Source organism: Eriocheir sinensis, chromosome 13 (genome assembly GCF_024679095.1).
Source record: "Eriocheir sinensis breed Jianghai 21 chromosome 13, ASM2467909v1, whole genome shotgun sequence".
Classification (NCBI taxonomy): domain Eukaryota; kingdom Metazoa; phylum Arthropoda; class Malacostraca; order Decapoda; family Varunidae; genus Eriocheir; species Eriocheir sinensis.
In genome coordinates, this window is record NC_066521.1 from 21,163,194 (window position 1) to 21,176,054 (window position 12,861).

The 12,861-nt window shown below is 41.2% G+C and overlaps 1 protein-coding gene across 7 annotated transcripts in view; it reads right to left on the reverse strand.

Moving 5' to 3' along the window:
* LOC126998180 (cell adhesion molecule Dscam2-like) overlaps window positions 1-12,861 on the reverse strand; it is a 240,236-nt gene that overhangs the window by 143,730 nt on the left and 83,645 nt on the right. For all 7 annotated transcript variants that reach the window (XM_050859625.1, XM_050859626.1, XM_050859624.1 and 4 more), the window contains exon 2: window positions 1,903-2,128. In XM_050859625.1, the coding sequence (XP_050715582.1) occupies window positions 1,903-2,128 (226 nt within the window). The remainder of the gene's footprint in view (window positions 1-1,902; window positions 2,129-12,861) is intronic.

Sequence of the window (12,861 nt, forward strand, 5' to 3'; positions counted from 1 at the left end):
TGTTGTTTCTATATGGTGATGATGATGATGATGATGATTAGGATTGTTGACCTTTTTGTTATTAGCCATGTTTTTGTTGTCATTATCATTATTACTATTATTATTTCTTCTACTATTTTTATTATTATTATTATTATTATTATTATCACACTGTTCCTTGATATGTCTCTGCGTCATTTTTCATCAATGTTTTTTTCCCCTCCTTTTATACACATTCATTAAAGCCAGTTACAAGTCTTCCCCTTCTTTCCCTTTTCCCTTTTCCCTTCTTCTCCCATTTGTATCCTCCCCCTCCTCCCCCTTTCCTTCGTCTCTCCTCTCCTTCTCGTCGACGCAGGGTAAGGTAAGGCAGAAGAAGGAGAGGAAGGAGGAGGAAGACGTGACAAGAAACGCACCTTTAAAGGGTTAACATATTAATTAATCGCGTTAGTACATCTCGGGGGATTATTTTTCCCTCGCCGCGCCGCCGCCACTCTCCCGGCAAAACACACGAGCTGCCCTGTGATGTTTTTTTTTTTACACTGAATATTGAAGTTTGGAAGAGTAATCTACATCCCTGATCTTGGAGTGTAAAATTAGCTGCTACTACTACTACTACTGCTGCTACTGCTACTACTGCTCCTCCTCCTCCTCCTACTACTACTACTACTACTACTACTACCACCACTACTTCTACTTCTACTACTACTACTACTACTACTACTACTACCACTAATACTGCTACCATAACTTTACTAATGCCTTCCATCACCCCCATAGAAGTAAAACCGACGTGACATCATAAAAAAAATTAATCACCGCCACGCACTAAAAGGCCTCGCTCTAAAAATCAAAAAAAAGTCATGCAGAACTTCAAAGGAAATTAATGAAATTATTTAAACCTGATTTAGGGGTCGGCCGGATCGCTCTGCCGCGCTGTTTGTGTCCGTCTCGTTTAGATTAACAAACTCCCGTCGAATCATTTATCGATGAAAAATGCCCCGACTCATGCATATGCAAAGCAGCCCCGGCCGAGTATTTTGCACCGCACGCCATACAGACCGACACCGACCAAAAAAGAATATGTAGCCTTGAACCTACTCCTCTTTAATAGTTCTTTTTATCTTTTTATTTTATTTTTCTCTTTTTTATTTTATTTATTCCTTTTTTTTCTGGAGGGGGATGTCACGTTGACTTTATTTCTACGGGGGTGATGGAAAGTATCAGTAAAGCTATGGGATTAGTATTAGTGTTATTATTATCATTAGTAGTAGTAGTAGAAAAAGCAGGAGAGGTGATGGTAATAGTAGTAGTAGTAGTAGTAGTAGTAGTAAAAGTAGTAGCGGTGATGGTGATAGTCGTAGTAACAATTTTTTTCCTATATTGGTTAATCATACAGACGAAAAAGGTCGTTCTAACTTGCTTTTTGGGGGACTTTTTTGTGCAGTGATAACAGTGACTTTTTTTTCACATAGGGTTGGTAATTTTGCATCAACTTTTCTATTCACCGCGCGCCATACAGAGCGACACCGGGGGGGGAAATAATATAAACGCTAACCGACTTTCCTTTGATAGTTATTTTTTTGTGTTTTCTTTTTAACTCGTGCAGTGATACCAGAGAGTTTTTTTTTTTCTTACCCGTATCTCTCTTTTTATACATGGAAGTGGCCTGATAAATGGTGTCAATGAATGAATGTAGAAATTACATATACAAAATCATGTTCAAACTGCTCTGGCTAGGAAAATAAAGCAAGTAAATCAAGAAAGAGGAAAAGCAGTGGATAGGGACATGACATAAAGAGGAGAAGGAAGACATGGAGAAAAAGGGGAATAAGAGAGACAGGCATAACTAGGAGATTAGAAAGGAAAAAAAGCCAAAAGAAGATGCAATAGGTTGTTAGTGAAGGCACAGTGGCCACTCACCTCTCAGGGGAAAATGGCCTCAGCACCAGCGAGCCGTTGTTGAGGACGTCCATGTAGGGGGAGTGGGGGGCCAAGGGGTGCCCCTCCCGCGTGGTCCAGGTGACGGTGGGGGGTGGCGAGCCCTCCGCCAGGCACGCCAGCACCACGCCCGTCCCGGAGGCGAACACCACTCTGGCGGGGGGCGTGACGGTGAGGCGCGGGCCCCCTCCTCCGCCGCCGCGCACTCCTGAAAGGGAAGAAGGGGGGCGTTAGAGGGGAGGTTATTGGCTGGTTGTATGTGCTGTGTTATTTGTGGTCTATCTATTCTTATCTGTTCTTCTCTATTCTTCTTTTTCGTGTCACAGTATCATCCCGTATCTCTCTTTTTTTTTGCACATGGCATTGGCCTGGTAAATGGTGCCAATGAATGTATACCAAAAAATGTGTACAAATGTATGAATAATTACGTACAAACTGCTCTGGTTAGGTAAACAAAGAAAGCAAAACATGAAAGAGGAAAGGCAGTGGATTGCTATTCTTATAATTTCCACCTTTCCTTCGTTTTCCTTTCTTAATATCTCTCTGGTCTTCCTTTCCCATCTTGTAATTCCTCCCTTTCCTACTTTCTTTCTCTTTCACCTTGTCACTTGTTTTCTCTTTCCCTTCCCTAAATCCCTCCCTTTCCTCTCTTTTTCTCTACTACCTTTCCACTGGTCGTCTGTTTCCTTTCCTCAAATCCACACCTCTCCTTCCTACCTTTCTATCTCTTGTAATTCCTCCCTTTCCTACTTTCTTTCTCTTTCACCTTGTCACTTGTTTTCTCTTTCCCTTCCCTAAATCCCTTCCTTTCCTCTCTTTTTCTCTCCCTTACCTTTCCGCTGGTCGTCTGTTTCCTTTCCTCAAATCCACACCTCTCCTTCCTACCTTTCTATCTCTTGTAATTCCTCCCTTTCCTACTTTCTTTCTCTTTCACCTTGTCACTTGTTTTCTCTTTCCCTTCCCTAAATCCCTACCTTTCCTCTATTTTTCTATCCTTCCTGTCCACTGGTCGTCTATTTCCTTTCCTCAAATCCACACCTCTCCTTCCTACCTTTCTATCTCTTGTAATTCCTCCCTTTCCTACTTTCTTTCTCTTTCACCTTGTCACTTGTTTTCTCTTTCCCTTCCCTAAATCCCTACCTTTCCTCTCTTTTTTTCTCTCCTACCTTTCCACTGGTCGTCTGTTTCCTTTCCTCAAATCCACACCTCTCCTTGCTACCTTTCTATCTCTTGTAATTCCTCCCTTCCTACTTTCTTTCTCTTTCACCTTGTCACTTGTTTTCTCTTCCCCTTCCCTAAATCCCTACCTTTCCTCTCTTTTTCTCTCCCTTACCTTTCCACTGGTCGTCTGCTTCCTTTCCTCAAATCCACACCTCTCCTTCCTACCTTTCTTTCTCTTCTTTTCTTTTTCCTTTCCTTAATCCCTACGTTTCCTCACTTTCCCTCTCCCAGTCCTTCCTTCCCTTCTGTTACCTCATAAAGTCCCATAACCTGCAATTCCTTACACTTATATCACTCTCCCCTTTCTTTCCTAAATCCCTATAGCCTCCCTTCCCTTCCTTAATCTCTCCCTGATCTCCCATTCCTCCGCTTAATCTCACAACAGCCTTCCCTTTCCTTGATCCCACTCCCTCAGGTCTCCTTTCCCTCCCCTGATAGGATTTACATTCATATCCTTTGCTGTTTCTGGTTCTCTCCGTCTGTTGCAATGTGTGTCTAGGTGTTCCATAGGCTGTGTTACTTTGCTGGTCAGTGCGTGTTACTTGGGTATGTGATGCTTTTGGATATAGTGGAACTTTGGGTTAATAATGTGTTGGGGAAAGCGTCTTATTACCGTGAATTGTCATGTGTAAGTAAAGCTCCCGAAATATATAATAGAAACAAGCAGATAATTAATAAAATGAAGAGAAAAATATATAGGAGAAAATGGGTAAAACTTATAAAGAGAAGAATGATGAATAAATTAAATCACAGAACCTTAGCAAAAACAAACACGAAAGAAACATAAAAACACGAGAGGCACAAATCATCAAAAGAGGAAAACCAGAGAAAAAGATAAAAAAACACGCACAGAGAAGGAAAAAAAGGAGACGAAGGTAAAAAGAAGGAAATGAAAACCAGAGACTATCTACAAAGAGAGAGAGAGAGAGAGAGAGAGAGAGAGAGAGAGAGAGAGAGAGAGAGAGAGAGAGAGAGAGAGAGAGAGAGAGAGAGAGAGAGAGAGAGAGAGAGAGAGAGAGAGAGAGAGAGAGAGAGAGAGAGAGAGAGAGAGAGAGAGAGAGAGAGAGAGAGAGAGAGAGAGAGAGAGAGAGATAGAAAACAAGATTAGAAGAGAAATAAAAAAAAAAAACGAATGGCCCTAACCACACCTCCTCCTGTTACCTCCTCCTCCTCCTCCTCCTCCTCCTCCTCCTCCTCCCGGACACGCTTCCACTTCATCAGTCAAAGACGTCGTGAACCAAGCAAAGGAAAATTTAAAAAAAGAAGTGAAAAGATGAAAAAACAAATGAAAAAACAACTCCATCAAAAGGATCAGTGAAAGTCTCTTGAAGTTGTCTGAATGCCTGAGAGACCTCCCTTCTATCACTCTAAGGAGGAGGAGGAGGAGGAGGAGGAGTTGGAGGAGGAGGATCAGAGAAGGGTCAGAGGATGAGTAGGAAGGCATGGAGATGAGGAGGAAGAAAGCAGAAGAGGTAAAAACAAGGAGGAGGAGGAGGAGGATGAAGAGGAGGAGGAGAACAGATATATATATAAAAAATCGTGTGGAAGGAGAAGGAAAAGTAGACGACGATGCTAAAGAAGGATCGCAGTGGAGAGCAACATAAAAGAAGGACACAAAGAAAGATGAAAAATTAAAGATAAAGCATAAAAAAGATGGTTAGAGAAGGGGGAAAAGAAGAACAAGAACAAAAACAACAAGAACCAGAGAGAAAAAAAAGGGAAGGAGAAAAGAAGGAAAGGAAAAAGAATGGGAAGAAGAATGAGATGAAGAAAAACGAAAATGATTATGAGAAGAAAGAAAGAAGAAGGAAGACAAAAAAAAAACGCAAGACAAAAAGAAACGAGAAAATAAATAAAGAAGAAAAAATGAGACCAAGAAATGAAGGGAAGAGGAGGAGAAGGGAAGAGGAGTAACAGGAGGGAGAGAGGGAACGGAGAGAGGGGTAAGAGGGGGGTGAGGGACGACAAAGGAAGCCCTCCAGTCAGCAGTTATCAGCACACACAATCGGCAACACAGCAGACGTCAGCAGCTTCAGCAGACGCCCTCCCGATCAGACCTTCTTCAGCGCCACTCACTCCATTGTCAAGCCGCGGGAGGGAGGGAGGGAGAGAGAGGGAAGGAGAGAGGGAGAGAGAGAAGGAGGGAGACGGGCAGGCTGACTGACAGAACGAGAGGGAGGGGGGAGGGGGGAGAAGGGAGGAAGGGGGAGAATAGGGGAGAGAGAGAGAGAGAGAGAGAGAGAGAGAGAGAGAGAGAGAGAGAGAGAGAGAGAGAGAGAGAGAGAGAGAGAGAGAGAGAGAGAGAGAGAGAGAGAGAGAGAGAGAGAGAGAGAGAGAATTTTTTTTACATAGATTTACATAGCTATTCAGAGAGAGAGAGGGAGTAGATAGGGAGGAAAAGAAGGAGAGGAAGAAGCACATAAAATAAAAAAAAGAATGGAGAGACGAAAGGAGAGATAGAAGAATGCAATAAAGATGTAGAAAGGAAAGGAGAATTGCCCTGAAAAGTAAGTAAAGAAGAAGAGAGAGAGAAAGGAGAGAGGAGAGGAGAAAAGAGATGAGATGAAGGAGAAAGAAAAGAATGAAAGAGATAAGGAAGAAAGGCACAGACAGACAGACAGACAGACAGACAGACAGACAGACAGACAGGACAGACAGAGATGGAGAGGCTGAATGGAGGAAGTGAAGGCTGAATACAGATAAGAAAAGAGAAAGAGAGAGAGAAAGAAAGGAAAAAAAAGAGTCGTACCGGATAGACGTTGAGGCAGTTTTCCGAAGACTCAGATAAGGAAGGAAGGAAGGAAGGAAGGAAGGAAGGAATAAAGGGAATAGATAAGAAGGAGGAGAGAGAGGAAGACATGGAAATGAAGAATGAAGGTGTGAAATATATAGTCACAAAAGGAACATAAATAAAGAAAGGCAGAAGATGGAAAAAAAATGACAATGAAGAAGGAAGAAGAAAATAAGAAAAGAATGAATAATAAAAAAGAAGAGAGGAATGAGGGAAATAAAATAACGAGAAGGATGAATATAAAGAAGAAAAGAGAAGGAGAAAATAAATGATAAATAAGGAGAAACGAAGGTAAATGGGGAAGAGGGGAAATTTACTTAAGGTCAGAAAGGAAACACATATATAAAAAAACGAAGTAAGGGAAGGAAGGGATATAGGAGAGAGGGGAGAGAAGAGGAGGAGGAGGGAAGGAGGGAAGGAGGGAGGGAAGGCAGAACCGGAAAAGGCTAATATGAAGGAAGGAAGAAGGGAGGAGGAGGAGGAGGAGGAGAGAGAGAGAGAGAGAGAGAGAGAGAGAGAGAGAGAGAGAGAGAGAGAGAGAGAGAGAGAGAGAGAGAGAGAGAGAGAGAGAGAGAGAGAGAGAGAGAGAGAGAGAGAGAGAGAGAGAGAGAGAGAGAGAGAGAGAGAGAGAGAGAGAGAGAGAGAGAGAGTAAAGGAATAGACAGATATTGCTCGGGCGTTTACCAGAAGCAATTATTTTTTTACAGCCTTCAAGGGAGAGAGATGGAGAGAGAGAGAGAGAGAGGGAGAGAGAGAGAGAGAGAGGAGGTAAGAGGGAGAGGGAGTGAATGAGGGGAAAATAAAGTGAGTGAGTGCAGGAAGGAGAGAGGAAGAGAGAGAAATGGAGAGCGGAAAGGAGGAGGAGTGGAGGAGAGAGTGTGAGAGGGAAGGCGAAAAAGAGAGAGAAGAGGAGGAGGAGGAGAAAGAGGAGGAGGAGGAGAGTAGAGTAGGAAGACCGGAGAAAGTTTAGCAGGAAGGAAGAGAGAGAGGGAGGGAGGGAAGAGAGAAGAGAAGAAATGGAGAGGGTGAGTGAGAGAGAAAAAAGAAAGGAAAATAAATGAAAGGAGAAACGAAGAGGAGAAAATATGAAGATTGAAAAGAAAAGAAGAAAGAGAAAAGTGAAAAGTAGAAATGGGAAGGGTGAGTGAAAGGGAAGAATAGATAAAAAAAATAAAAAGGTAGAGAAACAAAGGAGAAAATATGAAGAAAAAAGAAAAAAGAGAAATGTGAGAAAGAGAGCAAGGAAGAAGACCACCTGTAACTCAATTCTCCTTTTCTTTTCTCTTCTTTTTTTCCTTTCCTTTTATCTCTCACACCTCTTCACCAACCCAAACCATCCTCCTTCTCTTCTCCCATTTTCCTTCTTTCCTTCCTTCTCTTCCATTATCCTTCTTTCCTTCTTCTATTTTCCTTCTTTTCTTTTCCTTTTTCATTCCCTTAAAGCCTTCTTCTCCTCTTTCATTTTCCTTGTCTCCTTCCTTTTCTTCCATTTTCCTTCTCTCCTTCTTTCATTTCCCTCTTCTCTTTTCATTTTTTCTTCAGCTAAAACCCTCCTCCTCCTCCTCCTCCTCCTACCCGTCCTCCTCCTCCACCTCCTCCATTTTCCTTCTCCTCTCATCCCAGTCTCAAAGTCGCGTCCATGCTTTCTTTATCCTCTGTGATCTAAACTCCATTATGCCTCTCAAAAACACGCGGCTTTTGTGCGTGACGAGTATAGAAAAACATGAGCAGGGGACAAAAAGTGGCCAGGTGTGAACGATATTTTTTGGGGACGTCTTGTGTGTTTTAAAGGTAATGTTGGGGGTGGTGGTAGGGGTGGGAGTAGTAGTAGTAGTAGTAGTGGGACGATGCACAATAACAACAGCAATAACAACACCAATAACAACAGTACTAATATCAACAGTGGCTTCAGAAAAAATACCCAATTCAAAACACACACACACAAAAACAGAAATCAGACAAAATAAAGCTTCAAGACTGTCTATAAAAAACTACAAACAGGAATGAACGCAGGTAAACAGACGTACACAAACACACACACACACACACACATGTATACATAGAACCATTTCCGTACACGATCATAACCTTTTCAACACCACCATAATCATCACCATCATCACCATCACCAACCATAATCACTACCATTTTTGCATCACCATCACCTTCACTACCACCAACTGCTACCACCCAAACTCCTTATCCTCAACACCATACACAGCCCCACCACCACCACCACCGCCACTACTCCCCCTCCCCCATCCCCTCCCCCGCCATCACCGCCAGAACAAAGCGTGACATTCGATCGCGCAAAAATCTAGATGTGAAGAGGGTGATTTTTTTTTTTTTCTTCTTTTTTTGGGGAGGGAGTTGTTGGGGTGAAGGAGATATTGAGAGGTATTGATAACCGGTGAGAACGCGGCATCACTTCCACTAATGAACGCAGGTAGACAGGTGAGAGGGAGAGAGAGTGAAAGTGAGAGAAGGTGAGAGTAGAGGAGATAGAGATCGATGGATAGAGAAAGAAAGATAGTTATAGAGAGAGAGAGAGAGAGAGAGAGAGAGAGAGAGAGAGAGAGAGAGAGAGAGAGAGAGAGAGAGAGAGAGAGAGAGAGAGAGAGAGAGAGAGAGAGAGAGAGAGAGAGTTCATAAAGCAGTGTTTAGGTGACAAGGGAGGAAAAAAAAGGAGGGTCAGAGAAGAAAGAGAGAGAAAGAAAAAGAGAGAAGGGGGAAGGTAATGAAGAGATAGGGAAAAAAGGGAAGGGATTTTTTGTCTTGTTGCTGTTGTTGTTGGTTGTTGTTGTTGTTGTTGTTGTTGTTGTTGTTGTTGTTGTTGTTGTTGTTCGTTCGTTCCATTCTCATTATAATCCTTTTTTCCTCTTGTTTTTTTGTTTTCTTCTCTTTCCGTCTATTTTCAAGTTAGTTTTGTTGTTATTTTTATTATTATTGTTGTTTTCTTCTATTCCTACTCCTATTATTATTATTATTATTATTATTATTATTATTATTATTATTATTATTATTATTATTATTATTATTATTATTATTATTATTATTATTATTATGATTATTATTATTATTTTCTTTCGTTATCATCTTTTGTTGTTCCTATTCCTTTCCCGTTCGCTTTTCTTCTTCACCTCCAACCCACCCTCCTCCTCCTCCTCCTCCTCCTCCTCCTCCTCCTCCTCCTCCTCCTCCTCCTTCACGTCACTCTGTCTTAAGGCTGAAAACACTTAACTCCTTCTTCTCTTCCTCTGTTATTCTCTCTCCTTTGTCTCTCCTCTTCATAACCGCAGACTCCTCCACTCTCTCTCTCTCTCTCTCTCTCTCTCTCTCTCTCTCTCTCTCTCTCTCTCTCGACAAAGAAGTGGTTATTTTCTTCACATCATTCATAATTTCCTTCCCCTCCTTTTGTTTTGGAGAAGAAAGGAAGTGGAGGAAAAAAACCGGAGGAAAGAAAAATAAAAAAAGAAATTGAGTACATAGGAAAATAAAGGAAGAAAAAAGAAGATATGGAACTTAGAAATGAGGGACTGCTACTACTACTACTACAACTACTACTACTACTACTACTACTACTACTACTACTACTACTACTACTTCTACTACAACAACAACTCCTCGGTACTTCTTTCCCTTTGAAGGAGAGAGAAAATAAATAATATACCTCCTCTTCAGACCCATTCTTCCCACCCTTTCCCATTTCCCTCTTTCCTATTGTTTCCCCTCTCACTGACGCGGCATTGTAAGGAAAGAAAACGGAGGCAGGGGCGTTTGTGGTTTAATGAATGTCTTTATAAACAAACTCCGGGACTTCTTTTGTGTTCCTGGTATCGATCTCTGCGTTCTTCCTTCGTCTCATTGTTTATTATTTACTTCTGCTTTGAGTGTCCATAGTGGAAAGGGGGGAAGGGAGGGATGGAGATAGATAGATAGATAGATAGATAAATAGGTAGTGGTAGTGGTGGTAGTAGTAGTAGTAGTAGTAGTGGTAGTAGTAGTAGTAGTAGTAGTAGTGGTAGTAGTAGTAGTAGTAAGTCATTTTAAAGTTCAATAATTTTCCTTTCTCTCTTTTATTTTCCGTATATTTCTTTTTCTCTTTTTTCCTTAATTTTTTCCCTCCATTTCCTTTCCTCTCCAAAAAAAAAAAAAAAAGAGAGGGGAATGAGAACGAATTATGAATGAAGTGAAGATATATAGATAGAGAGAGAGAGAGAGAGAGAGAGAGAGAGAGAGAGAGAGAGAGAGAGAGAGAGAGAGAGAGAGAGAGAGAGAGAGAGAGAGAGAGAGAGAGTATATAATAAAGGTGAAGAAAAATGTGTTAAGATTTAAAGGGAAGGCATGAAAGAAAATGGACAGACGGACTCCAGCTTCTTAAAAATCCTTCCCCTTCAGTAACTCTTTTATGTGGCGACAATGTGCATAGCGTGACACCTTATTACTGCTGTTTATTCATTTATTTATTTATTCATTATTATTATTATTACTATTATTATTATTATTATTATTATTATTATTATTATTATTATTATTATTATTATTATTATTATTATTATTATTATTATTATTATTATTATTATTATTATTATTATTATTATTATTATTGTCATTATTTTTGTTGCTATTTTCTTTCTCCTTGTTGTTCTTGTTCTTATTCTTCATCTTCTTCTTCTTCTTCTTCTTCTTCTCCCTCATATTATTATCATTATTATCACCATTAAGTAGTTTTTTCTATTCTTATTCGTGTTTTTAACTTCTAAATACATACATACAGACAGACACTCACACACACACACACACACACACACACACACACACACACACACACACACACACACACACACACACGGTTGCATCATCCCTGGGTCGATTAAGGAAAGGAGAGGCAGAGGAGAGGCAACAGCAGCAACACAAAGCCAGCAGCGCCGCAACACAAGACAATGAGACAATGCGCGCCAACACAAAAGATGCAATACAAAACAATGCAACACGAGACGCTCCCGCCGAACGAAAGAAAAAAAAAAGGAAAATGTAAATAAAAGTGTCCTCGCCTCGGTTCGGTTCCAACCCTAAAAATAAATATTCAATCCTTGCCATTATAGTAGGTTCAGTTTTTCTTCTTTGCCATTTAAAAGGAACCCCAAACATTCAATAAGCAAAAAGAAACACTTAAAATCAGCTTTTCAGAACGTAATGCAAGAATAAACTGCTGGAATAATATCAAGGCAAGACAAACAGACACGGAAAACAGCAATTACAGCAACACAAACGACAGCAAAAGATGAAACACAGAGAAACAGCAAGAAAAGAAAACAAAAACAAACATCTTATTCACCCTTCACAAAATAGCACAAACACAAAATGCAAGAGGAAACCAACAACAGCAACAGAAAGAGCTAACTAAACGAAACGGTAACAAACACCTGTAAAAAATAAAAAAATATCGCTAACAAAGCACAAGAAACAAGTCCAACAGAGCAACAGGACAACAGCATCAATAGGAGCACCAGCATCCCACACAACCACACGCATCCCTTCCCAGTCAGTCTCAAGCGGGCGTCCCAACCTCCACGTTTCATCAGCCTCTCTCATTAAAGCAATCACTCCTGCCTGCCTTCCTTCGTCCCTCTCCCCTCAGCTTCTCCGTTCGTCCTTATCCCTTGCTTGTGACCGCCTCCACGACGTGTATTTCAGTCTCAATTACGTTCCTCCTTTACCTCCTACCCTTTCCGCCTACTCACTCTCATCTCTTCTCATCTCTCTCTCTCTCTGTGCGTCTTTCTTGTCCCTCGCCCCCTCTTTCTCTCTCTCTCTCATCACAGAGCCAATAAGGTATGTCTCCAGGCCGGCTATTTCTCCCCGGGTCTTCCATTCACCTGCGGAGCCTCTAGGGAAATCTGCAGGTAATGTAGACGCCGTTGGAGGGACGGCACGAAGGCCACTTGGGTTCCCGGGGCCTGGGTGCTGATGATGGTGATGATGATGATGATGCTACTGGTAACCTTGCCGCTGCGGACCCTAATTAAGACGACGCCCCCGCACCCATCACGAACAACAGCAACAGCAAGAACCAGAGAGCGATAGTGTGTGGGTTCCGATGAAAGGTTTGTGTTTGATGAGAGGGAGATAGTCTTTTAGTGTGTGTGTGTGGGAAGGGGAGGTAAGAGACAGAAGGAGAGAGGGAGGGAGAAATATGTAAAGAGAAGGGGAGGAGAGTTGAGAAGAGAGTGATGTGGAAAGGGAAAGAGAAAGAGAATAAGCCAGTGAGAAGAAAAGACAAACAAATATAAACAAACTATGAAAAAAAAAACCTATAGAATAAAGCTTGAGAGAAAAAAAACAGATGGAAAATAAAACTAAGGGAAAACAATATTGACAAAAAGTAACGATGAAAAGAAAACAATTAAACTCTATGATATAAAAAGAATAGAAAAAAGTGGAAAAGAATCTATGGAAATAAAGCATGGAAAAAAATATGAAAAACACAGAAAATATAGACCAATGAAAAGAGCAGAAAACAAAAACAATAAAATCTATGAAAAAAAACCCTAAAAAACAACAACCATGAACAAACTCTATGGAAGCGAATGTTAAACCTCCCACATAAACCCTAAGCTTATCAACGCCCCCTCAAAACAACACTCTAATCTCTTACATATTCATCAAACCCAAACTGTGTCCACAAACCCTAGAACCGGAGATATGCACCGACGCAAGGCCAGTACTGTATGAGCCGCTCGAGCCCTCATCCTTATTCACGTGTGTATGAATGCGTGTATGTGTGTGTATGTATGTACGTGTGTGTGTGTGTGTGTGTGTGTGTGTGTGTGTGGTGATGGGGGAGGGGGAGAGGGCTATATTTCCAGCTTTCAATTATTCTTTTTCCGGCTTCACAAATAAACTTTACCAAAAAATATAACAGGAAG